The following is a 26068-nucleotide window of genomic DNA, read 5'->3' on the forward strand; positions in this document are numbered from 1 at the left end:
GTTCCATTATAGGCCATCGTAGAATATTGAGTAGAGTTCCCTGTGTTATACACTACATCCTTGTTGCTTATCTGGTTAATGTATAACAGTGTGGGTGTGTTAATCTGCCCCTCTCCCGTCCATCTCCCCCTGGTAACCCTAAATTTGCTTTCTACAGGCATCACACATGGCATGTGACTGCACATGGGAACGATCCAACCCACCCCCGCTCTGGCAGGTGCTCTTTCCGCCACTCATCAGACCATTTCTGTTTTATCACAAGAGCTCTTCCCACCCTGTGGTCCCTTGTGCTTTCAGGATAAAGACACAGCCCCTTCTTTAGCCTCCAGAGCCATGCACGGCTGGACTTTCCAGGCTCGTCCCAGCCTTTTGACATTGTTGGTCTTCAAGAGCACACGCCTTTTATTTGGCTTCTCAAGACTCTTCTCTCTGCCCCAAACTGCTCTCCCCTCCCTTCTGCCTAGATAACTCCCTCCTATCCTTCCACTCCCAGCGAAAACACCACTGAGGCTTCCCTGACCCCTCCTGGCCCAGGCAGTCCTCCCCGGCACAGGCCCTCTGCCTTCACAGCCTTCACCCCTGATCAGAGCTACGGTTGGTCTACGGTCATTTCATCCATGTCCCTCCAGGAGGCAAGCTCCCTGTAGGCTGGAATCTGTCTTGCTCACCTCCCTTCCCCAGATCAAGTGGGGGAGGAGGAGAAGCTGAACACAGAGTGGATGTGATTTGTTGGCTCTAGGTCGGGAAATCTGGCTTGTCATCTGGTCCATGAGACCCTGGGTAACTCAGGGCATTGCTCTGTGCCCGTTTTCTCATCTGTGAAAGGCGGCCAGGCAATATACACCTGCATAGGCTTGTCACGAGGCTGGCAAAGATCTCAGAGGTGAAAACGTGGTTTGCATAGAACCAAGGGCTTCATGGGCCAAGCTGATTATCATAGCAGCTGGCTTGGTTTCATCTTTGCCCCACAGTGAGAAAAGTCCTGACTCGTAAAGAGACGTGTACCTGTATCTTTCCATGTGGGATGCACTCTGCTGTCTGCTCTTGGAGGGTTAAGAGCACACATCTCCCCCGGGGGTTCCCTTAGGAAAGACCCCAGAAACCAAGGCTGGCACACCTGCAGAGCTGCCCCCAAGCCATTGGCTGACTGTTCCTGCCTGGGCCCTGACCACAACACTGACTAGAGCTGAACAGCTTTGGATGGGTCCTCTTCACACAGGTGTGCCGGGGCTGCCTCGCCCACCTGCTGAAATGTAAATCTTTCCAAGCCTGAGGGGCAGGCCGGCCAAGCACGCCTTTCAACCACCATGTGACGTGTGACCTGCCACGTTGCCCACGTGGCCCTGGGGGCTCTCTCAGCAGTGTGCAAGGAGTTCTTAAATCCTCCATGTGGGATGGCAAGGTCAGAGTTTGTCTCCAACTCCATCCCAAGGGAGGGAGTCTTAAGCCTTGCCCGAGCCTTAGCAATCTGCGAGGCCACTAAGACGGTTCCCCTCACAGAAGACACAGGAAGTCACACCGTCTTAATATAGCCGCAGCGAAGGCTCATTTATCTAACAGCCACATCAGCTGGCTCTGAGCACAGGAAGTGACACAGCTCGAAGAAGCTGGAAACCCTCCTCGTCCTGACCTCAGCGGTAACAGAATGTGCTGCTTATCGGTCATCTGCTTGGATCAGCCTCGCCTCTGTGAGCAGGACACACTGAGCAGTGCTTTCCAGGAAAACGCTCCTTGTTGCGTTGGTGCACAAAGTCTGGGGATTCCCATCCAGGAGGCCGCCGTGTCTCTGGGATGGAAGCCGTGTGTGGTACACTCGTGTGGTTTTCCTGGGCCTGCCCAAGGTCAGCCTGGAAGCAGGAGGCTGAGGGGAAGGTGTGGTGTGGGGAGACTGGTCTCAGGTTGCCGGCTCCTGTCCCTGCTGGGGAGCTGGCTTGGCTAGGGGCTCCCGGGTAGTCATGCCGCTTCCCTGGTCCCTGGTTTCCGGTGACTACATGCAAGAGAATTGGGTTGGTGGGCTCTTCAGTCCTTCTGGATCTGAATTTCGTGCTCCTGGAGCCACTTCTGGATTTCTGATTCCAGGATCTGGGTTGTTTAACCTCCAGAGACTCTAAGCACCACGGCTCAACAAACACCCTATGTATAAGACTCTAATAGGCAAATAATTCATGACAAAAAGAAACCATTACATCCATCCCCCAAGGCCAGGCAGGCAGGCTGGGGTCGAAGTGGCACTCAGGTGTCTATAAAGTCTTGAAGGAAGATGAGTCCATATTCCTAACTGAGCTCCCAGATGTGGTTCTGGTGTCGTCTTTAAGATGGCTCCAACACAATCATTCTCAACAGGGTCAAGAAATAGACTTCTTGGCTTCTGCTCTGACCCGGACCAGACAAACACTATCCAAAGAAAGACGCAGATGACGGAAGCCAAGCGGCTTCTTGAATCCCAAGCATAGCACATTCTGGATGGAACACGGCCGTAGGGGAGAAAATGCTTTCTTTTTAAAAAGGATTTTTCCCTTGTCTTTCTTTTTCTGAGCCTAGTTTTTAGGAAACTGTTATCTGTGGCCTCATGGCAAAGCCACGCCATGCTACCCATGGTAAAGCTTTAGAAACTGACCTAGAACTGTGTGACTTCAAGAGGCACCATGGATGCACTTCCCTAGTGGCTCGGAGGCACTCAGGGGGCACAAGTGTGATGTCTGGTCCAGGAAGATCCCCTATGCCGCCAGACAAGCAAGCACATGTGCCACAGCTTCTGAGCCCGTGCATCAAAACTACTGAAGCCTGCGCGCCTAAAGCTCTGCAGCAGGATAAAGCACTGCCATGAGAAGCCCGCACACACCGTAACAGACAGCTCTCACCACAGCTGGAGAGAGCCTGCACACAGCCACAGAGACCCAGCGCAACCGAAACAAACGAAAGTCATCGTGGAAGCTGATTCAGCAGGTTGGACTCTGTCATTCCTAAGGTCACTTTGAAAAGACCGTGGTTCTGAGTTCTGATGCGCACGAGACTCATGTGGACCTTTAGAAGCAACAACCCACCCTGAAGCCTCGGTTGTATATCAGAGTCTTTGGGAGGTAAGGGCTTGGTGGGGAGGAGGAGAGACACATGTGGAAGACCACCACTGCACCCGGGGGGAGGGCGTCTGTATTGAATCAGCCCCCAGGCGATTCCGATGTAAGCTAGAGTCTGAGAACCATGGATTTAGCCTAAGGAAAGAATGGGAACGTGCCCCTACGTGTTCACTCCTCAGCATTATCCATAATCCGGTTAGTCTTCTCTTGTCCGAGCAATCTTCTGGTCCCTCATTTACTAAAATCTGATGCAGAGATTTTAAAAGAAATGTTTTAAAATACTTAATGAATGAAGTAACAAGTGAAAATGCACATGCTGTGATTTTTAATTAAAATTTAGGATAAATATAAATGTATATTGGCCATAAAAGGAACAAATGGCTAGAGATTCCACAGGAAGGAAGACTACCAGCGTGGTAACAGGGTTATGCCTGGATGTTAGGTGCTTAGATGCTCTCCTTCCTAGTTTTCTGAACTTCCCGTTTTCCACGATGCTCATATATTACATGTATAATGGGAAAGGAGGTAAAAAGCCAACAGAGTGGAACCAAAAGAGTAAGGGACACATGTCTCATTCAAAGCGGTGAGGTTCTCCGAGGCCCTGGGGACGGCTCACTATCACATGGTTTTGACCCAAGAGCCTGCTGACCAGGGGAAGGAAAACGTTCCCTAAGCCCTGGATAGTGGCAATAAAGAGGGTCATTTACAAATGGTCCTGAGGGAGGAGAAATGCCCTGCTGTTGAGACCTAGAAGACCCTTGAACAGCCGGAAATATCTGGGCTGATTCCAGAAGTCCATCTGTGTCTGGGACACTGAGGCAAAAAGCAGGTTTTTGTGGGGTCAGTGGTCTTGGTGGAGACAGACCTGTTCTTGTGAACTGAAGGCCCACTCCTAGCTTCAGCACTGGACACAGCTAATTTTGAGCATTCCACCCCATCCCCCTCAAACTCAGCTCACCTAGGGAGCCCAGGTGCCCTGCCCCCCAGCCCAGAGGGTGCTGGAGACCAGACTGCGTGCCCAGAAGGTCCCTAACCCACTCTGCCCCCCACACCCCCACCCCAGATCCGGTTAGCCCTGGGATCCATACCTGCTTGCCTCGTTTCCCTGGTCTGCCTGTGGGCCCCCGGTGGCCGGCGAGCCCAGGCTCGCCCTTCGGCCCCATTTCTCCCTGGAAAGAAGAAAGAGAAGCAAGAGAGGGGTGGGGCTCGAGGCTCTGGCAGAGCTCCAGGTCAATCCACCCCCTGCACGGGCCATCTCCTCTGTTACTCTATTCTAGGCAGGCTGCTTTAGGAGTTTGGGGGAGCGATAGGGGATAGGGTCGTGTGAGAGGGAAAGAGGTTCTTTGAGGAAGAGGAAGGGAAGGAGCAGGTTACCCAGGTGAGGTTGTCATCTGAGAGACTCGGAGGCTGGGCAGCACACGGTTTGGTTCCCAAGTCCCCAGCCCCCAAGCAGCCAGAGTGGGAGGTACCTGCGTTTGAGTCCCCTGTGTCTGTGCCTGGGACACGATCGGGGAAAATGCTCTTTCTTAGTTGAAATTTTATGTTGTGTTTTTAGCATAAATTCAAATCTCTGGGGTTTTTGAATAACTGGACGCAGTTCTGACAGCTGTCGTCTTTGGGAAGCTTCTGCCATGTTAGCTACATCCCTGTGCTATGCGTGCTTAGTCGCTCAGTCATGTCCGACTCTTTGTGACCACATGGACTATAGCCCACCAGGCTCTTCTCTACATGGGATTCTCCAGCCAAGAATACTGGAATGGGTAGCCCCTAACCCTAACCCTAATCCCACTCCAATACTTTGGCTACCTGAGGCTAAGAACTGACTCATTGGAAAAGACCCTGATGCCGGGAAAGATTGAAGGCGAGAAGAGAAGGGGACGACAGAGGATGAGATGGTTGGATGGCATCACCGACTCAATGGACACGAGTTTGGGTACACTCTGGTAGTTGGTGATGGACAGGGAGGCCTGGAGTGCTGCAGTTCGTGGGGTTGCAGAGTTGGACATGACTGAGAGACTGAACTGAACTGAACTGAACTGAGCCATTGCCTTTTCCAATATACATTCTTATTCTTCAGCAAAAATCTGGTTGGCATTCCACCTCACTTCCATTTGATTCAGAGAGAAACACTTTGTGGGACAGATGTTCCAGACACGTGTTCAGATTCTTAATACAATTATTATAAACGGCATGGAAAGCAACCTAAGCCATGTGTGTGTGCCAGGTCGCATCAGTCATGTCCAACACTGTGTGACCCCATGGACTGTAGCCCACCAGGCTCCCCTGTCCATGGTTCTCCAGGCAAGAATAGTGGAGTGGGTAGCTGTTCCCTTCTCCTGAATGTAAGCCATAGTCCCAATTAAAAAGCAAATGCACCAACTGCAGAATTCGAGAGTTTAAGGTCAGCCTTTTGTAGAACTGGTCTCTGCATCTCAGGCCATCCCCTCCTTCCCTGTGTTCTTCTAGGATTCCAGGCCCACCTGTGGCTTCTTTGGCTCATGAACCCACAGGGCAGCCTTCTTACCTCCAGGAACCCCTGCATACCCCAGAAGGTACCACACAAACTAAGTTTCGCACCAGCAGCCATGAAAATTTCTGCTCGGCAGCAGCCAGTGCCTGTGAAGAGCTTCCCTAACCACTTAGACGATAATAAACACCCAGACAACTTCTCCCAGGGATGCCAGAGGTACAACACAATGGAAAATTCCAGGGAACACCAATTCACAGTGAGGATCAAGCATAGAGCTCTGAAATTACCTGCTGGTTCAGCCAGTGTAATGCTTTTGTCAAGCTACCAATATCCTGCTTCACCAAGAACTGTCCTTAAACCTATGATTTCTTTCCCATCTGTCATGCTCTTCAGCCTGCATGGATAGGGTGGATTCTCTGCGACTATGGAGATGTTTGCACAATTTTCTTTGGCTGTTTAGAGGAGGCTGAGAGATGCCTTGCTTGTCTGGGAGAAAACAGTAGCATAAACAGCATAATTTTTTGGAAAAGATTGTCTGAAGGAAGTGTGGTCCTTCTCCTCACCAGTTGGAAGCAGCCAGTAATATCTTGATTTAATTTCTCTCTGAAGACCTAATTATGGTCATCACATTACCTCTGTCTTAAACAGGCTGCATGGGAGGCAGGGAGAACTCGCTATGGAAAGTCTAGCAAATGGAACAGAAAACAGAGAAGCTGTCATATTTAATTTTACAGGAGTGTATTGCTCTCTGATACACAGAATGAAAACCTAGACTAAGTATTTTAAAATAAAATTGTTTTTCTCTGTAACATTCCCTTTCATTTGCTTATATAATTAATCTCTTTTCAACCCAACACTCTATGTAGGTAGCAGAAACAGAGCTTTTGACAGCTTTGGGCAGTGAGAAATGATACTAACTTCAGATGATTGAAATAATTTAAATATAATCTACCAATGGGAGAAAGATATAATTTGTTCTTTCAAGCAAGGAAAATAAAATTTTAAGCTGAACTTGAAAACAATTTAGAATTCTAAGAAAGCATCCCACTTGCCTGTTGGAGGAATATCATGCCCTGAGGCTTAGACAAAAATAAGTTTCCAATGTTAATGCCTTAACAACATGCCAAGGACCCACCATTGCAACGGTGATTGTCCTAAGTGGTCGTCTAAGCACCCTTTCTCTTTATTGTCTGACACTCCCCTCGCCTTCACACCTGAGTTCTTTTCCCCAGACCCTAACCTTAAATATAAGTTTAAAAAAATCTGTCAGTCAGTTGCCACTTTCACAGTTTTTAGTATATCTGACACCACTCTGTTATTCAATGACTTTTTCTTTAAGTCAACCAAACAAACTCTTTTTTATTAAGCCTTGTCCTAGCAAGATATCCATGAAACCCTACTAAGTACTTAAATAAATATTACATTTAACTGTCAAATAAAAAACATGTTCGCTGTCTCCTGCTAAAACAACTCTGCGTTCCTCTGGCAGTGCCTGTCCCCTTCTGAAGGAGTGCTGAGCTGGGTGCCATCAGAAGTGGCCTTGAACCCTCATCAGGGCCCTGGCCGCTGCAGCTCCAATCTGAGTCCCGGGGCCCAAAGCTTTCTGCTTTTGAACCATCTGATAGCCCCCTGACAGACAGGAGACACAGAGAAGCCATCTCTCTTCTCAGGTGGGGAGTCCCTTCCTCCTCTGAGTCAGAGGGAGGTCTCACCAATACGTTTGGCAACTTGCTCCCCTTTCACACAGGAACTTCCGCAAAGAAACCCACTTATTGGATGGATGATGGATCCAACCTGATGGATGAAAGGCAGACCTCTTTTTGCTGTGCTTGGAGGATCTAACTTGTTACTGAAGGCTATTTTTACTACTTCTGAGTACTTACTTTCTGCCCCAACATTCCAGGAAATCCTGGGAAACCCTGTGAAGAGAAAAACAAACATAATGACTGCTTCTGAAATGATGCTTGAAAAGGCCAAGGAAGAACTCGGTCAGCCATTTTCAAGATAAGGCCCCAGCAGTCAGCCAGCCAACCAGTCAGTCATCCAGCTAGTCAGGCATCCAGTCACTCAGTCATTCAGCCAGCCAGCCAGTCAGTCAGCCATTCAATCAATCAGACAAGAATTCATTCATTCAGCCAGTCAGCTAGCCAGTCATCCAGTCCGCCATTCCTTCATTCTTTCAGCCAGTCTGCCATTCATTCACTCAGCCAGCCAGCCAGTCAGTCAGTCATTCAGTCAGTCTGCAGCCAGTGAGTCAGCCAGCCAGTCAGTCATTCAGTCAGTCAGCAGCCAGCCAGCCAGTCAGTCAATCATTCAGTCAGTAAGCAGCCAGCCAGTCAGTCAGTCATTCTGTCAGTCAGCAGCCAGTGAGTCAGCCAGCCAGTCAGTCATTCAGTCAGCAGCCAGTCAGCCAGCCAGCCAGTCAATCATTCAGTCAGTAAGCAGCCAGTCAGTCAGTCATTCTGTCAGTTAGCAGCCAGTGAGTCAGCCAGTCAGTCAGTCAGTCAGTCAATAAGCAGCCAATCAGTCAGTCAGTCAGCAGCCAGTTAGTGAGCCAGCCAGTCAGTCATTCAGTCAGTCAGCAGCCAGTCAGCCAGTCATTCAGTCAGTCAGTCATTCAGTCAATAAGCACCCAGTCAGTCAGTCAGTCAGCAGCCAGTTAGTCAGCCAGCCAGTCAGTCATTCAATTAGTAAGCAGCCAGGCAGTCAGCTAGTCAGTCAGTCATTCTGTCAGCCAGCAGCCAGTTAGTGAGCCAGCCAGTCAGTCATTCAGTCAGTCAGCAGCCAGGCAGGCAGTCAGTCAGCCCACAAGATGGGGATTGGTAGGGGATGTCACTTCCGTGGTAGTGTATCATTTCTATGAAATGCCCATTACCTTTTCTCCTTTGGGACCCAAGTCACCCCTTTCACCTCTGGATCCCTAAGAGGAAACCATAGGAGAGAGTCAATGAGTTGACTCCTAGGGGGAAAACTGGAGCATTCCTAACTGAAAACGCCATAGGTCAGCACCCTTACCTCCCTTAGAAGACTGGGTATGCCCAGGAAAGGCTTTCTTTATGAGATACCTCCTATTTGGACCCCCCAAAACTGCTTACATTAATAAAAGACACTCCACAGAAAATTCTGGGTCCTAGATTTTCTCCTGTCTTCTAGGAAATTTGTCCTCAGGGTGTGGCTGGATTTTTCACTCCATTTTTGACAGACAGTGAGGCTGTGTGGTAGAAGCGTGGCCTAAGTCACGCATCTACCATCTTCGCCCAGCTCCCCCTGCCAGGTGTGTTCCTGCTGCAGCTGGCACAACCTCCAGCCCCTACCTGCTCCACGTGGGGAGCTTCCACCTCCACTGGGAGCACCTCCCTAACCCACCCGTCCTGGCTCGGGGGCCCTCACTTCTGTCTCATGGCCCACTGACAAAGGACAGGGTAACATCAAGAGGTGGCAGCTGCAGCCACTGACTAAAGAGACCCCTGGTCCCCTGCTCTGCACATCACAGACCCCAGACTTGGCTCCGAGAAGCCACAGAGACAAGCACGAACCTTTTCCCCTCTGGATCCAGGGTAGCCCTAAAAGAAAGCAAAAGGCGCATTGACAGTCAGCCCTGTAGGATCTCCAGGTCTGGTGTAAGAGTGGAAGGAACCCCTGGATGGGGTGGTGGGATATGTCTCCACACTGGGTTGCACATTCTAGGGCAAGGGTCAGGGGAGGGTTGCAGCAGTGAGTATAAAGATGACCCTGAGGGTTGTGTTTATATCAGGCCTAAAAAGAGCATTGCTTTCCTTAATCCCCATCCCCAAAGGCCCGAACAAAAGGCTTCCATCTGCTTTGCTGCCCAGAGGCTTGACCTCATTGTCCAAGAGAACAGCAGGAATGGCCTCCCTCTGCCCCGTGTTCCGGAGCATTCCCTCCTCACCCCCGCCAGGGTTAGTAAAGATAAGCACAGCCTGACACCAGCCTCTCCTACATCTGTGATAATCCCCAGCCCAGGACGGCAGTCACCCAGTCCCCACTTTATAGACACCAGCTGCTCCAGAGCCTTAATCAGAAGACCTGGAACCATCTATCTGGACCAACACACTGACCTTGGAGCCCATTGGTCCTCTTGACCCTGGCAAGCCCATCAGACCCAGGTCACCTTTTTCACCCTGTGGGAATCACAAGAAGAGGGGGGAAAAAAAACCTCCAGTGACATTTCCTGGAGAAACTGAACCAGGAGAGCCATAGGCAAGATCAGGATGGAGCTGGGGACATCGAGGCTGGCCTGTGAATCTGAGGACCCCAAATGCTCCCTTGTTCACTCCCAGGGGTCCAAGACTCCAGACTCCAGGCTTCATTCTGGTATTTGTCATGAAATGTAGAAGGAAATTGTCCAAGGTAGAGCAGCTCTCCAAACCAAGTGCTCACTCATGTGTTATAAATGAACTGACATTTGATCTTCTCCCAGAGAGGGTTGGGAAAGGGCGGGGAAGAGAGCATGCAGGCACTTGGGTACTCAAAGGACAAGGTAAATGTGCTCCAAAAAGCTACATCTGCTCTGCTGTCTGTATAGGGAGGGCCTTTCAGATGTTTCCGTATACTCTTACCCTAGGTTTGCGGCCAAGCAGAGTGACTGTTAACCTCTGAGTGGAAGCGGGGGATGGGATTCATGGATGGGATCTGTTACCCTTCAGAATGGTTTACAGTTGGAACTTTTAGTACCCGCCATGCTAAAAAACTTTAACCAGCACTAAACAATAGAAATATAAGGTGAGCCACATACTTAATTTAAAATTTTTTAGAAGTCACCTTAAAAGTAGAACTAAATGGATGAGATTAACTTTAAATTTAAACACTAAATTTACTCTAATTAATCTAATTATTAATCACTATTTAATAATCCAATTATTTTAAACACATCATCAATGTAAAAACTATCCATGAGAGTTTTATATTTGATTTTTCACAATCAATATTTGAGATCTGTTGTGTATTTAACATTTAAATCATACCTCAATTCAGGTGTTAAATTTTCAGCTACAATACTTGATCTGTATTAGATTCCATAAAATTTATAGTTAAAAAAGCAGATTTCAACTCAAGTTGCTCAAAAATACTTAAATGTTTTCAAATAACTGAACTGAGTAAAGATTTTAAAACTCAAACTTAAATTAATTAAAATTTCAGTTCCTCAGTTGCACTTGACGCATTTCGAGGGCTCAATAGTCACACGTGGCTAGTGGCTGCCATATTGGATGGTTCAGCCTTCTACACAGTGGATTTTTAAGAAAATATCCTTGGAACTTTTCCTAAGATGATTGGGAGCAATTTTCTAGTCTCATAATAAATGCAGCCAATGCGTCAGAGCAGATGGTGACATTTCCCTACCCACCCCTGACTTCTGCAGGTCGGTTCTAAGTCATGGCCTCTGAGTACGATAGTCTACAACCAAAGTGTGTAAAAAGACATGCGCGTGGGTATGTCAGCTGCTCCTCACCTGTCTGAGGAAGGGGATTTCCCCAGCATTTAGTGATCCACGTGGGAATGCAGGATTTCCATGGTTCCAGGCCCCAACTCCCTTGCCCTCACCCTCCAGCCCTTGCCCAATAAGTATGACGGGCCAACAGGCTTCAAGACACGAGCTCCTTTGGGGTCATCTCAGGGAACCAAAGAATTGTGAACTAACTCTCAGGACAGAGCAGGACAGGGCTCCAGGAAGGAGGCAGCAGGCCCTTGCTTCTCCTCCCGCAGGAGCAGCTGTGGGACTGACTGAGGTGTTGTGGAAGGGAGGAAGTTTTGGGGCCCTCTGGGTGGTCCTTGGGCTCTCTCCTTTCTCCCTGTCTTGAGGAGGTTGAGTTTCACTGACTGTGCCAGAAGACAGGGGAGCTGCCACCTCCTCCCCTCGAGTTTTGATGCCCTGAGAGCCGCCACACTTACCCTGGGGCCTTCAGGGCCAGGCCAGCCAACAGGCCCAGGCATGCCAGGAACTCCTGGGGGGCCGGGTCTGCCCTTCAAAGACAGAGAATCAAAGTTAGGACTATTGGGCTTGTTCCCCTCCCTCTGAAAACGGATTTGTCTCTGTGGCCTGGTAGGGAGTATGGGTTATGGTCCCGGGATGCTCATCCCAACCTCCAAAGACTCACGGCCTGGAAAGCTGGGCCCCTCGGATGGGAGTTCAAGCCCTTAGTATCACATGACGTCGACGAGATTGTTCCATTTAAGAAATGGAAGGTGGTGGGAAGGAGCTCTAAACGTCTCGTCCTTTGACCACTATCACCCACCCACACATCCCCTGCATTCCAAGGAGGCGACGTAGAAGGGGAGGATGAGGTTTAGGGGAGCAGCAACAGAGGCTGGGCCCTTTCCCTTGAGGTCTTTCCCCTGCTCAGCGTGCCCACCTCCCAGAGGATGCCTTCCTTGCCGTAAGAACTCACTCCTTCCTGCAACCTGCACGTGTGGGTTTGCTGGGAGCTGCCCACCAACTGATGCACCACCCTTCCTGAAGCCAACAGCCCAGCCCCCTTACATCAAGGTGAGGCAGGACAAATTCTCTGTTGCATTCCCACTCCAGAGCTCCTCTGCAGCTCAGGCTGAAGCTGGATGTCACCTGGTACCACCCCTCTCCCGGCATTGGGTTTCCTCCCCTGACCCAGCTGGGTCTCCCCTCCCCTGGGCTCCTCTGGGGAGAGCTGCTTTAATCATTAATTCACTTGCACATAGCATGGACCACCTTGATCTCTGTGTAGAAAACCCAACAGAGGCCAAGGGGCTGTGGAAGAGTAAGCCCTGCAAGGCAGTGTGGGGGCAGTGAGGTGGGGTCTGCATTGACCTCTGCACCCACTGGCTAATTTTGGTTAGCCTAGCTGGGGATATGGAAGGCTCATCCCTGACCTGGAGATCACGGCGCTGGGGGGCACACTAGCTCCCGCTCCTGCCTGCTTCACCCACGCAGACATCACTAAGCAATCACAGGCCTTGTTCTGAGCGCAGAGAGGATGCCAGAATCCTCCCAAGCCTGGCACTTCAGGCAACTGCTAGGCCTTGGCCAGAGTGGTCAGCTGTGTCCTAAAGGGCTGGGACTTTGTCATCAAAGGTCTGTTTGAGGCTTTTATTGATAGTAAAAGTATTTGGATAAAATAACTAATAAAATAGTAATTTATACTTAGAACCATGGGCATCTTTTCTTGGTCTTGAACCCTCTTCTGTATCCCCAAGACCAACAATTTCAGTGCCAGCACGCACTGACTGCAGTAAGTAATGGTCGGTTGGCTCCTTCCTGATGCTAATGAGAGTCTTAATAACATGTGTTTGGTTTACTCAGAGTCCCTGCGACCTTAGGTAACTCCCGTTTATTTCAGCTGGGCCCTTAGGCAAAGCCGTTCATTCTTGTCTGACACTTGATTCCAGTTTAATCAAATCGACAGTGAGAGTCATTTGGTGCCGCGGGCTGGGGCCTTGGAGGGTTTCTCTGATGGATGGCAGGATGAGGCTGAGGGGAAACCTGGCCAGGCTTGGCAGCTTCCGAAGCCCGAATGCCACCAGGAGCAGACTGCAGACCCTGACTGAGAAGCGGGCAGGGTGAAGCGGCTGCTTCCGTCCTCATCAGGATGACTCCTGGGGATCGGGGCTGCGGGGGTGTGCAGCTGGTCCCCATCCCCGGGGGCACAGCTGCCGTGTAATTCTGACAGGGTAACGTGGACCATACCTTCCTTCCTGGTCGACCAAGCTCCCCCTGTGGATGGAGAAGACAGGTAAGCAGAGACTGCTTTGGAGGAAAAGTTCTGGAACCTGAGGGCTTGGCAAGGTCTGATGAGCCGGCATGCCCACGAGGCTAGGTGCCCTGGAGGCTCACAGTGTCCCCGCCACGTCACCTGGCCCCACTGAGACGGGCGGATGGGGTCCCACGCCCACAGTCACCATGGAGCCCATTGTCACCCTCTAAGGCAGGCTTAGCGCATGCTTCGAAATCTCAACCAGAAAATCCTCAGTGGCGTCCCCAGAAACCAGGCCAGCATTACCCAGGGGAGGTGGGGGTGAAGACAGAGGTGCTTCATACCTTCTCTCCCTTTGGTCCAGTCTTGCCAGGAAGCCCGGGTGGGCCCTACATGATCAAGATAAGAAAAGAACAAAGCTTGCATCAGCCAGAGGCAAGACGGGTGCGGGGGGCCCTGGGTGCCCTGGCCCCTCAGTAGGCGGTTCTCACTGCAGACTCAGGGGTCCCAGCATGGCGGGAAGGATCCTATGCCCCACCCAGGCCAGGCCCATCCCTCTCCCTGGGACCCCTCTTCTTGCTTTCTCTGGGCTGTTTTCAGCATCACTGTTACTGCGGTGCTCACATACCTGCTTTCTGTGATTTTCCTTTTCTCTCTGGAATTCTCGGATGGCCCAAACATCCTGAGTGCTTGGCGAAGGCAACTCAAGAGACTTAAGAAGGGCTATTTGCTGAACACAAGATGCTTCACCACCTCTCACCTCTTTTCTACTGCTCTTACCAAGTTTCCCTGGGACCCCGACCAGACAGAATTAGGCTTTGCTCGCAGGAGCAGCTAACACAGAAATTCCCGTGGTGGATCTCTGGGTACCAGGAAGAGCAAAAGCCTTCTGTTTTAAGATGCTAAGAGTGTGGGCAGGTGAAGAGTGCATTTTTGTCCCACTGCCCGCCCAGGGCGTGGGGCTGAGTCCAGCTCAGGGAGCCCCGCGCCTGTCGCACTGAAGCTTGGCACACACGCGGCAGGATGTAGCTGCCCTCGGTGCACGTGCCTGTGAAACCCTCAGTTGGCCAGCTGTCTGCCAAACTCCCCAGGACAGCAGAGAGGAAATCCACCAAAACCCCCAGGCCACCTCTTCATCCGCAAGATCTGCAGATGAGCACGCCTTATGTGAACCATGTCTGAAATAGGATTTCTGTGAAGTTTGTTCAAATGACCCACCCCAGCCAAGGGATTCCGATCCTCTCTGCACATCAGAAACTCCTGGGGGACCTTTTAAAATTCCCCAGGGACACAGGCATCCCAGGGGATTCTAATGAGCAGAAAAGTTGGGGAACCACCACTTTTGGTTTATTCTCCTTCTGTTTGGCGGGGGTAAGGTAGTTTCGCTTCCATTCTTTCTTCTTTTCCAAGCCTCAGTAATTTTTCTGTTTTCTTCAAATGGGCTGGAACTATTTATCAGGCCATGATGCTGTCCCTAGCTCAGGGCTTCCCAAACTTTGACGTGAGGGTGATTCCCCCTGGGGAGTCTTGTTAAGATGCAGGTTCTGATGAGAGGGGGTGGGGTGGGGGGAGGGGAAGCTGAGATTCTGTGCTTCCAGCAAGTTCCCAGCTGCTGGCAGCTGTGGGTCCAAGGCTCCCCCTCTGTGAGGGTACAGGGTCACAGTGTTCCTGGAGCGCAGAGGTGGCTGTGGGATCCCTGGAGCCAGCCACATAGCCTCCCAGGGACCCACATGGGCTTGCACCAGGTCAGAGAGGCTCCTGTGGGGCTGGAGACCACAGCTTCAGGGCAGCCGGGACCCCCTTCCCGTCCCGTGGGTTCTCTGCAGGTGCAGACCACAGGAGCTGAGAAGATGGAAATCCCCCTGGGAGCTGAGCCTTGGGCACCCACCGTGTATCTCTGCAGGCTTCCCAGAGCCTCTGTGGCAGTTCTGGCCAGCTGTGGGTCCCAAGTCCTGCTTTCTCCAGTGCATTTAATAAACATTTACGGGGAAGCCCTGGTGGCTCAGAGGTTAAAGCGTTTGCGTGTAAGGTGGGAGACCCGGGTTCAGTCCCTGGGTCAGGAAGATCCCCTGGAGAAGGAAATGGCAACCCACTCCAGTATTCTTGCCTGGAGAATCCCATGGACGGAGGAGCCTGTAGGTTATAGTCCATGGGGTGGCAAAGAGTCGGACACGACTGAGCAACTTCACTTTCACTTTCTTTCACTTTCTACTTCCCAGCCAAGGGATTCCAAGCCTCTCTGCACATTACAAGCTCTTGGGGACCTTTTAAACTTCCCCAGGAACATGGGCCAGGACTACACCCCAGGTACTGGCGTGGGTGGGCACAAAGCAAGGTGGGCAACGCCCCTGCTCGCAAGAGCTGGTCTGCAAGGAGCCAGACAGGGAATACTTGGGCTTTGCCTCTGATACAGCAATTCTGTCACAACTCAACTCTGCCATTCAGCGCAAGAAGTCGCCAGAGAACATAAACTTTAATTACAAAACATGCCGGACTACACCGCTGGCCATAGCTTGCCAACCTTAGGCACAGAGCTTGTATTTTATGGAGGCAGGGAGACCCAAGAGTCTGGGAACAAGAATGAGGCTGTAACAACCTGAGAAAACTCAGCAGAGAAGGAAACCTGGCCCCTGGGTGGAGAGCGATGGGGCCGCTTCTGCAATGGAGGGCGGAGGGGCATGTCTGAGGAGGGTCGCCTGGGTTCTGAGGGACAGAGGAGTGGGCCACGGGGACAGTCAGAGGGAAGGGCGTTCCAAACAGCCAGAGCCACAGGCAAGGCCCAAAGGCCGCCACAGACTTCGGGTGGATGAGGAGCCAGGACACACACGGCGGCTGCCCTGAGCGGGCCGTGACCTCGTGGGAGACACTTTGCAGGAGATACGGGTCCCCACGTGGGGCTTTGCTCCCAGGTTGAGGAGTGTGTCTTGGTCTTCCTGTGACGGGAAGCCACAGAGAGGTGACAGAATTCCTCTCTTCTGTCCCCACGGCAGGCCCAGACCCCACGTCCTCCTCGATGGACCCCCTCCGCCAGGCCAGCCAGAGGGCCCAGGAGTCTGTGAGACGGTCTCTGGAGGGACCATTTGTCTGCCTACAGAACCCTTCCGCCAGCGTTTGGCCTGCTCCTCACTCTGACCTGAGCTCTGGTGGGGAGGGGTGGGCTGGTTGGGGCCCATGTCTAGGGCTAAAGTGAGTTCAGAGCATCACGTTCCCTGTTGCCCCATTTTTCTGCCCTGCATGCAGGCCCCTCTGGGTGGGGTTAACAGTTGCGCTTCTGAGAGCACTTTTTCTTCTGAGAACGGTAACAATAACCACCCCCATCTAGGCAGTAGCTCGCCTGGTCATCTCCCGCATCTGGTACTGCAAGGGAAGTTATATCCCCATTGTGCAGATGGGCACACTGAGGCTGGGAAGCAGAATTGGCCAGAGAAGAACCATGTGGTTCCTCCAGGGCAGGAAAACAACCCCAGGGCACCTGAAGAGAGGCAACTCTTCACCAGGGGTAGTGGGTGGGGGAGGGTCCCTGCCCTGAGCAGAGGACCTCAGGGGAAGGGGCTGGGGGTGCACTGACCTGGGGGCCCGGACCTCAGGGGAAGGGCCCGGGGTGCACTGACCTGGGGGCCCACACCTCTGGGGAAGGGCCCGGGGTACACTGGCCTGGGGGCCCGAACCTCAGGGGAAGGGGCTGGGGTGCACTGACCTGGGGGCCTGGAGGCCCAGATGAGCTGAGCGACCCCTGCGCACACGGGGACTGCGCCGTCTCCAGTTCCAGGACGAGATTCTTCATGTCTGGGGAGAGAAGCTTCAAGACAAGGTGATACAGGTTTTAGGTCTGACCAGGGGTGCAGAAGAAGGGTCAGCCCCAGACACAGCCCTGTTCCACAGCCCTGCCCCGAGGCCAGCCATTGCCTGACTCCCCAGTGGGCGTCTCACGAAGGTGACCTCTGACTCCCAGTCTGCTTCCTCTCATCTGCTCTGAGACAAGCCTGGCTTCGATGGATTACAGAGAAAAAGCAACCACTCTGGATGGAGTCAGGAACTCACTCGGGGGCCTTTACCCAGCATCCAGGACACCATCCAATAGAAGTAAAATGAGTCACTAATGTGTCGTCTTAAATGTTCTGGTAACCACATAAGAAGGGTAAAAGGGAATAAGTGAAATTAATTTTGATGAGGATTTTATCTCACCCAGTATATCCCCAATATTATTTCAATGTAAAAAAAAAAAAAAAACTGAGATATTTTGAGTCATTACAAAAGGCATTCAGTGTGTGTTTTATACTCAGCACATCTCAGTTGGAACTGGCCACATGGGGCCAGAGGCTAGTGTGTTGGACAGTACGGGTCTGAGAGGTCCTGGAAAGATCCGAGCATGATGGGCCCCTGGAATGCCTTCCGGCTCAGCTCCCCCCCGTCCTGCTCTTTCCCTGCCTTCCCCTCCCTTTCCCCAGTTCCGCTCCCCCTCTCAGGACTGTTCCTTGTGGATAAGGGTGAAAGAAGGAAATTTCACACGCTCAGGGAGAAGACAAAACAAGAGGGGGAAACTCCACATCTGAGCCGCGGACAGGAGCCCAGAAAGTTATCAGTTCACCTCAGTGTCTCTGAGAGGACAGGACCCTTGCCATCTGCCTGCTGGCTAGCTGAATGGCCCAGCCCAGCTCCCGCTTGAGGTGGGGGGCGTGCAGAGAGCCCCTGAAGACAGCCCCAGGAGGAGCCCCCGCCCAGCGGAGGGGCGCCCCAGGACCCGACAGTCAGCGGTACTCACCGGGCCCCGGCCCCCTCGGAAGAAGGGTGGCGGGAACAGCGGGGGCGGCGGGGGCGTCAGCAGGCAGCATGCTCGGGGGCCGCCGCGCCTCTTCTGATCCAGGCCAGGCAGGGCTGCTGGAAGGAACCCCCCAACCCCGCTCATTAGTGTGGGGCCTGCGTTAGGGCCTCTGGGTGCCCACTGTGCCCGGGGAGAGGGGCCGCTCTCACTTGCTGCCCATTGGGCGGGAGCGCCACCCCTGCTTATCCCTGCCAGGGCCCTCCCCGCCTCGCCAGGTAGGTGAGTGGGCACTGCAGCCGCTGGGACCACCAGGAGGCCAGGCTCCTTCTCCAGACGCTGACGGTCACCTTGTAGATGGGACAGAGAACAGATGGTTCAAACAGACCCGCCAGGGGCCCCTTCTCTCAGCTGGGGAGAAGGCAGGCTCTGCTCACACCCTTGACACGTGCCTGCAAGGAACATATTCGTGGGGGAGGCAGTGCCCCAGGGCCAAGATGTCAAGCATCCGTTTGACTCCAGACTCTACACAGACATTCAGGTCACCCGAGCTCACAGGAGAGCTACAGGCTAAAGTCTTCAGACACAGGAGTGAGATGATGAGGGACCCTGGATCCTTGCAGCTTCACAGTCAGGCGTGCAACGTTAGCACACGTTCAGTGCTGAGGTGGTCCTGGCAGAAAGGACACAGATCCCCGGGGATTCCTGCAGCACCCGGGTGGAGATCCCGAACTCCCCAGCCTCCAGGAGCCCCTTCAGCTCCTGCGCAGTCTCTACCCTGCTCCCTGCCCACAGCCCTGGCTCCCAGCCTGGGGGAGTCCTTGTGGCTGTATTTGAGCCTCAAATGAACGTCAACTCTTGTGTGCTGTTTTGGCTCAACATGAGCCAAATGATGGGTATCCTGATCGCTGCTCGTTGTTGTCACACTGCTGAACAGAGTCCCCCTGTGGGACATGACCACAACCTTCTTATCCATCCTGCTGCCTCTGAACACTGGGTCGACATGGCTACATGCCTGCCAGACTGGCTAAACTGAGAAGGCCAGAACATAACATTTGTCGGCAAGGGCGTGGGACAACCAGAATTCTCTCATTGGCTGGTGGGAGAGAAAATGGCCTCAACTGGAAAACTCACCGCATCGTCTCCTAAAGCTGAATGCAGCCACATCCGATGGCTCGGCAACTCTCATGCCTGTGTGTTCGCCAATGGAAAAGACGCGTGTTCACCCAAACACACGCCCTACATGAACATTGCCCAGAGCTGTTGATTTTCCAGTGCCCCGTCCTGGTCTCCTGATGGTACCTCCTTGTCCATCCCTTCTCTGAATCTCTGACCTCACAGAACATGGGTGGGTTGCTTGTCACACCCCTCTCTGCCCTGAAACCAGTTTTCAGACTTGTCTCCCGGGGACAGTGCCTGGCTTTCCTGTCCACCCTGTGATCCGAGGCCTGACCCGACCTCAGGCCGGCAGCGGGAGCTTCCCAGAAGGCACGCAGTGCGGGCTGCCTGTGTCAGCTCCAGCACCCCGGGAATCACTGCTCACACCTACACCCTTGAACCCGGCGGAGGAGCAGCCCGCTGTCTGGACCAGTGGTGCTCAGTCCCCTCAGACGCAAGGCCCCATTGGTAAGAAGTATCTTTAAAGACCCCTTTGTTATCCTAAAATAAAATTCAAAAATAAGGTAACATACCCGTGCCGTTTAAAAATCAATGTAACGCTCTGAATGTAACATAAAAGAGAGCTCTCAGAAAAGTGATTTGTGATATAACAATGCATGTTTTGATATGCATATTTTGTTGAGCACTAGCATGTCAGAAAACTTGATGACCTAGTTAGATGCTCGTGCCTGCGTGTGAAACCATACTGAGCGCAAAGTCTGCTAACATACGGTGCGGTGTCTGCACCGCAAATGCTTCAAGTGAGGCGCCCGCTGCGAGGTGCGAGTTTTCTCAAATGAGGAAAAATACTGCGCAAAATCCCAACCAAACAAAGCGCAGTCGCTACTCAGCAGTTATCTGAGAAAACTCAGTTTCATACGATAGCAGTTCAACACATATTGATGTGAAAGAGCATTAGCTCCTAGGATGAGATAATTATGAAAGGTATGCATCTTCCATTTGACATTTCACAGTCATGCGGGGCATGGGACATGCATGATGCTGTCCCACTGCAGGAAACCCCTCAGCTCAGCTGTTGTGACAACTGAAAATGAAAATTCCTAACAAGGCCCCATGAAACGCTCCCTGAAATACATTGTGGCAGTGATTTCTTTGGTCAGTCTCCTAAGGCAATAGAAATAAAAGCAAAAATAAACAAATAAGACTTAACCAAACTAATAAGCTTTGGCGCAGCAAAGGACACCATACAGAACACAAAGACAACCTGCAGAATGGGAGGGAATATTTGCAAATGATGCGACCAACAGGGATTAATCTCCAAAATATACAAGCAGCTCATACAACTCAATAACAAAAAACGAACCCAATCAAAAAATGGACGGAAGACCTAAACAGACATTTCTCCAAAGAAGACATCCAGATGGCCAGTAGGCACGGGAAAAGATGCTGAACATCACTAGTTGCTAGAGAATGCAAATCAAAACTGCAGTGAGGTATCACTTCACACCAGTCAGAATGACCACCATAAAAAAGTATACAAGTAATAAATGCCGGAGGGGATGTGGGGAAAAGGGAACACTACTACCCTGTTAGTGGGGTAAATGAGTGCAGTCATGGAGAACAGTACGGAGGTTCCTTAAAGAAGTGGAAATAGAACTACTATGTGACCTGGCAGTCCTACTCTTGGGCATATATCCAGAGAAAACTCTGATTCAAAGAGATACATGTACCCCAGTGTCACTTTCACGCATTGGAGAAGGAAATGGCAACCTACTCCAGTGCTCTTGCCTGGAGAGTCCCAGGGATGGCGGAGCCTGGTGGGCTTCCGTCTGTGGAGTTGCACAGAGTCGGACACGACTGAAATGACGCAGTAGCAGCAGCAGCAGCAGCAGTGTTCGTAGTGGCCAATGTGTTTAGTGGCATAGTGTTTACAATGGCCAAGACATGGAAGTGACCTAAACGTCCATCGACTGAGGAGTGGATAAAGACAGGATTTGAACTCTGGTCCCAGAGTCCTTTCTGCTGATCTGGACTGACTGTGGGTGCAAATGGAGGTCCCGTGGTGTATTTATACAATGGAATATTAGCCCTAAAAGAGAATGAAATGATGCCATTTGCAGCAGCACAAATGGCCCTAGAGAATGTCATATTAAGTGAATTAAGTCAGAGAAAGACAAATATCATATAATACTATTTATGAAGTGAAAGTGAGAGTCGCTTGCTTGTGTCAGACTCTTTGCGATCCCATGGACTGTGCAGTCCATGGAATTCTCCAGGCCAGAATACTGGAGGGGGTAGCCTTTCTCTTCTCCAGGGATATTCCCAACACAGGGATCAAACCCAGGTCTCCCACATTGCAGGCAGGTTCTTTACCAGCTTAGCCACAAGAGAACCCCAATATTATTTATAACATTGTATATTCTATGTGGAATCTAAAAAATGAAACAAATGAACTTATTTATTAATACAAAACAGACTCACAGAGAAAACAAATTTATGGTTACCAAACAGGAGAGGGAGAAGGATAAATTAGGAGTCTGGAATTAGAAAAACTATACAGAAATGTCTTAAAGACCCAGATAACCACGATGGAGTGGTCACTAACCTAGAGTCAGACATCCTGGACTGTGAAGTCAAGTGGGCCTTAGGAAGTATCACTATGAACAAAGCTAGTGGAGGTGATGGAATTCCAGTTGAGTTGTTTCAAATCCTGAAAGATGATGCTGTGAAAGTGCTGCACTCAATATGCCAGCAAATTTGGAAAACTCAGCAGTGGCCACAGGACTGAAAATGGCCAGTTTTCATTCTGATATCAAAGAAGGGTAATGCCAAAGAATGCTTAAACTACTGCACAATCGCACTCATTTCACATGCTAACAAGGCAATGCTCAAAATCCTTCAAGCGAGGCTTCAACAGCACGTGAACCAGGAACCTCCAGATGTACAAGATGGATTTAGAAAAAGCAGAGGAATCAGAGATCAAATTGCCAATATCCACTAGATCATAGAAAAATCGAGAGAATTCCAGAAAAGCATCTATTTCTGCTGTATTGACTATTCCAAAGCCTTTGACTATGTGGCTCACAATAAACTGTGGAAAATTCTTCAAAAGATAGGAATATCAGACCACCTTACCTACCTCCTGAGAAACCTGTATGCAGGTCAAGAAGCGACAGTTAGAGCCAGACATGGAACAATGGACTAGATCAAAACTGGGAAAGGAGTCCGTCAAGGCTGTATATTGTCACCCTGCTTATTTACCTTCTATGCAGAGCACATCATGAGAAACTCTGGGCTGGAAGAAGCACAAGCTGGAATCAAGATTTATGGGAGAAATATCAATAACCTCAGATATGCAGATGATACCACGCTTATGGCAGAAAGTGAAGAGGATATAGAGCCTCTTGATGAAAGTAAAAGGAGAGTGAAAAAGCTGGCTTAAGACTCGGCATTCGAAAAGTCAAGATCATGGCATCCAGTCCCATCACTTCATGGCAAATAGATGGGTGAAGAACGGAAACAGTGACAGACTTTATTCTCTTGGCTCCAAAATCACCATGGTGACTGCAGCCATGAAATTAAAGGCGCTTGCTCCTTGGAAGAAGAGCTATGACAAACCTACAGAGCATATTTAAAAGCAGAAAGGTTACTTTTCCAGCAAAGGTCCATATAGTCAAAGCTCTGGTTTTTACAGCAGTCATGTATGGATGTGAGAGTTGGACTAAAAGACAGCTGAGCACTGAAGAATTGACACTTTTGAACTGTGGTTTTGGAGAAGACTCCTGAGAGTCCCACGGGCATCTCACAAGAGGGGGCGAAAAAGCATTTATTCTAGGGGTGGGGCTTTGCTACATGATGCTGGGGGGCCGCCTATGGGGAAGCCCAGTCTGCCGTGGCTCTGGACTGACAGCTGCAGCCTCTCCTTTGCCCTCGCCCGGCCTCGGTGGACGGCCAGGGCTGAGCTCTGGTTGTCCGCGTGGCCTCTCCCAGCCAGGGGCACCTGCAGGCAGCTCACGAAGGTGCATTGCTCATCACTCCTGTCTCCAGATCGTCCAGGCCCCGGGGCCTCTGCAGCCTGCACCCTGCGTGGCCCCCCACCCCAGTGGAAGACCCTGGCTCCGTCAGAGCCCCACCCCAGGCCTCCCCCTGGACGCGGGCTCCCCTAGCAAACACACTGTGGCTGCTGCTCCTCCTGTTAACACTTCTGCAGGGGCTGCCCCCGGCCCTACCCCTAGACCCCCTTCATTTTCAGCAGGTGAGGACCGTCTATTTCTGCCTGCCCCCGTGCCCCGCCCCCAGCTCCCTGGAGAAGTTTGTTTTTAGCACCATCTAGTTTATTTCCAGCTCATTCCAGCTCAGAATATTTCCATCAGGTGGACGTGTTTGGGAACAGCTTCCCGCTCCCCCCCCCGCCACCCTCCCCTCCCAGTCACTAAGACAGGACTTCACACGTCTATTTTGGGGTCATCTGAGTGGCCTGCGGGTCTCTTTGGACCAGGCTGCCTCCATGGAATCATGTCTGAGCTCAGGTCCAGCCTGGAAAGCCCTAGAGGCTTTGTTGTAATGGAAAACATCGCACGCGTGTGTGTGTGTGTTCATATGTGTGTGCGCGCGGGTGCATGGGGCCTGCAGAAACCTTGGTGCTCCACAAGGCTTAGCCCTGTGTGTGTGTGTGTGTCTGTGTGTGCGTGTGTGCATGGGGCCTGCAGAAACCTTGGTGCTCCACAAGGATTAGCCCTCTGTGTGTGTGTGTGTATGTGCATGGGGCCTACAGAAACCTTGCTGTTCCACAAGGCTTAGCCCTGTGTGTGTGTGTGTGTGTGTGTGTGTGTGTGTGCGTGCATGGGGCCTGCAGAAACCTTGGTGTTCCACAAGGCTTAGCCCTGTGTGTGTGTGTGTGTGTGTGTGTGTGTGTGTGCGTGCATGGGGCCTGCAGAAACCTTGGTGCTCCACAAGGATTAGCCCTCTGTGTGTGTGTGTGTGTGTGTGTGTGTGTGCATGGGGCCTACAGAAACCTTGGTGTTCCACAAGGCTTAGCCCTGTGTGTGTGTGTGGGGGTGTGTGTGTGTGTGTGTGTGTGCATGGGGCTTGCAGAAACCTGTGTGCTCAACCAGGCTTAGCTTCAGGAAATGCCAGCCTCCAGGGAATCTCGGGAGTGCCCACCTTGACGCGTAGACATCGGAGTTCCACTGTGTGTGGCTCAGCTGTGCCAAATCCTGGGTGGGGACAGTCCTGGTTGTGACACAGGCTTTTGCAAACTTTGAGGGGTGTTTCCCTTTGCTGTTGTTGATGCCATCTTTGCCCTTTGAACAAAATACCTCCTTGAGTCTTGGAAAGTAATTCACTCAGACCTACGCTTGGAAACTCAGGGACTTGGATCACAGTGTGAATCCAGGCACAAGGGGCCATGGGGCCTGGCACGACTCCCCACTGCCACCTGAGACTCAGTTTCCCCAACTGCACCACATGGGATTTGGCCCAAACCCCCTCCAGAGTGCTTTCTCACCCATGGTGAACCTCAGCATCACCACCATCTGGGCCATCTGGGTCTCACTCACTAGACCAGCCCATCCACAGGGCACTAGAGACAGCTTCCTCTGTTTCTGCCTCCTTGTTTTGCATCAAGTGGCACGGGAAAGAAGTGACCAAACTTTCTCCCTTTGCAGGTTGGGGAAATTGTAGGTGCAGCCACATGCTACCTGCAGCTGCTGGCGCTCAGCCTGCTCCTTCCGCCCCTCTGCGGCTCATCTGGTGGAACATGCACTCACAGGAGCTGAGGCGTGGAGAGCGGAAGGCACACATTCACAGCATCCCTAGGGCTTCTGACCATGAGTCGGAAGGCTCAGTGGCAGCCCCGTTCTCTCAGCCTGCCTGCCTGCCAGCTGCCTCCTTTCCCTTGATGCACGGATTCCAGACCAGACTGCACCCCACAGTTTGGCTTCAACCCCACTCACATCACATGCGCCTTGAGACACAAATTCTGACCCTAGGTTTTGAAGACGTTTGCACTTCTCTGAAAGATCACGTTAAAGTCATGGGACAGCAGTGAGCCGCAGGACCTGGCCTGGAGAGGGCTGGAGAACCTCTCTGCCACCCATGCCCGGGTGGCCCCGGACCACAGGGTACCATGCTGCTTCAGAGCCAAGGGGGCAGCTGCCAGCCTGCCACCCAGGGTCACCGGAGGGGCACACACAATCGTGGGAGCCAAGATTGCACGAACTCCAACATCGAACCCCTTTACACAGCAATTCCAACACCAGCGGAGGACTTGGAGATTTAAAGGCTGCTGGAAGTTCCCCAGAACAACTTGGCTTTCCAAGAGTCTTTTTTTTTTTTTTCCAAAGCAACACGCAACACAAACACACATACACACACACACAACTCACCCAAACAGCAAGCCGAGTAACAGAGCAGTCCTGAAACAGTGAGCAGATGAGCGAGGCTGAGGGGTGGGCCAGTCATCGCGGGCAGGGCCCAGGCGCACTGGCAGCGGGCACCCTCTGGAGGCCGGCTGAGAGTCGTCACGCCCCCAGCTCTGCCAGCACCTGCCCTGCTGGGCATCTGGTGGGGGGAGCTGGCCAATCCCTGCCTCTGCCCCGGAGGCCAGGGGTCTGGAGGCCAGTCCTGAGCTCCCGGGAACAGGAAGAGGGAGGCAGGGTTCTCGCCTCTCAGGAGCATGCACTGGGCAGTTGGGGGGTGGGGTGGTGGCTTGGGAGAGAAAGAGCATCCTGAGAGCACCAGGGGAGGTGGTGGAGTTGGGAGCCCGGGATACTGACGGCCCTGCAGCAGACAGGAGGCAGAGGGTCAGCCGTCGAACAGGCTGCTCTTGATCCTGGCAAGCCTGACAGGGCCGGGCTCACTGCCACCCCCTCTGCGAGGGGACGGGGTGGGGCGGTCTGCCTGCCTCCAGGGAAGCTCTTTGGTGTTCGTTGCTTCACCATGTCTGTGCCAAGGTGCT

General features: G+C 51.9%; 1 protein-coding gene across 4 annotated transcripts in view; it reads right to left on the reverse strand.

The window, feature by feature from the left end:
* Positions 1–26068, reverse strand: part of COLQ (collagen like tail subunit of asymmetric acetylcholinesterase) — a 65835-nt gene that overhangs the window by 15892 nt on the left and 23875 nt on the right. Inside the window, exons 1-11 of one of the 4 annotated variants that reach the window (XM_069568541.1) lie at positions 25497–25657; positions 17995–18110; positions 16930–17031; positions 13577–13621; positions 13226–13252; positions 11458–11529; positions 9627–9689; positions 9084–9110; positions 8423–8467; positions 7431–7466; positions 4166–4246 (exon numbers count right to left, since the gene is read on the reverse strand). In XM_069568541.1, coding sequence (XP_069424642.1) covers positions 4166–4246; positions 7431–7466; positions 8423–8467; positions 9084–9110; positions 9627–9689; positions 11458–11529; positions 13226–13252; positions 13577–13621; positions 16930–17031; positions 17995–18110; positions 25497–25572 — 690 coding nt within the window. In that variant the 5' untranslated portion in view covers positions 25573–25657. Of the gene's footprint in view, positions 1–4165; positions 4247–7430; positions 7467–8422; positions 8468–9083; positions 9111–9626; positions 9690–11457; positions 11530–13225; positions 13253–13576; positions 13622–16929; positions 17032–17994; positions 18111–25496; positions 25658–26068 lie in introns of those variants that run through there. The other 3 variants (XM_069568552.1, XM_069568564.1, XM_069568574.1) reach the window with 3 other exon arrangements.

This window comes from Ovis canadensis, chromosome 1 (genome assembly GCF_042477335.2).
Source record: "Ovis canadensis isolate MfBH-ARS-UI-01 breed Bighorn chromosome 1, ARS-UI_OviCan_v2, whole genome shotgun sequence".
In the NCBI taxonomy this organism is placed as follows: domain Eukaryota; kingdom Metazoa; phylum Chordata; class Mammalia; order Artiodactyla; family Bovidae; genus Ovis; species Ovis canadensis.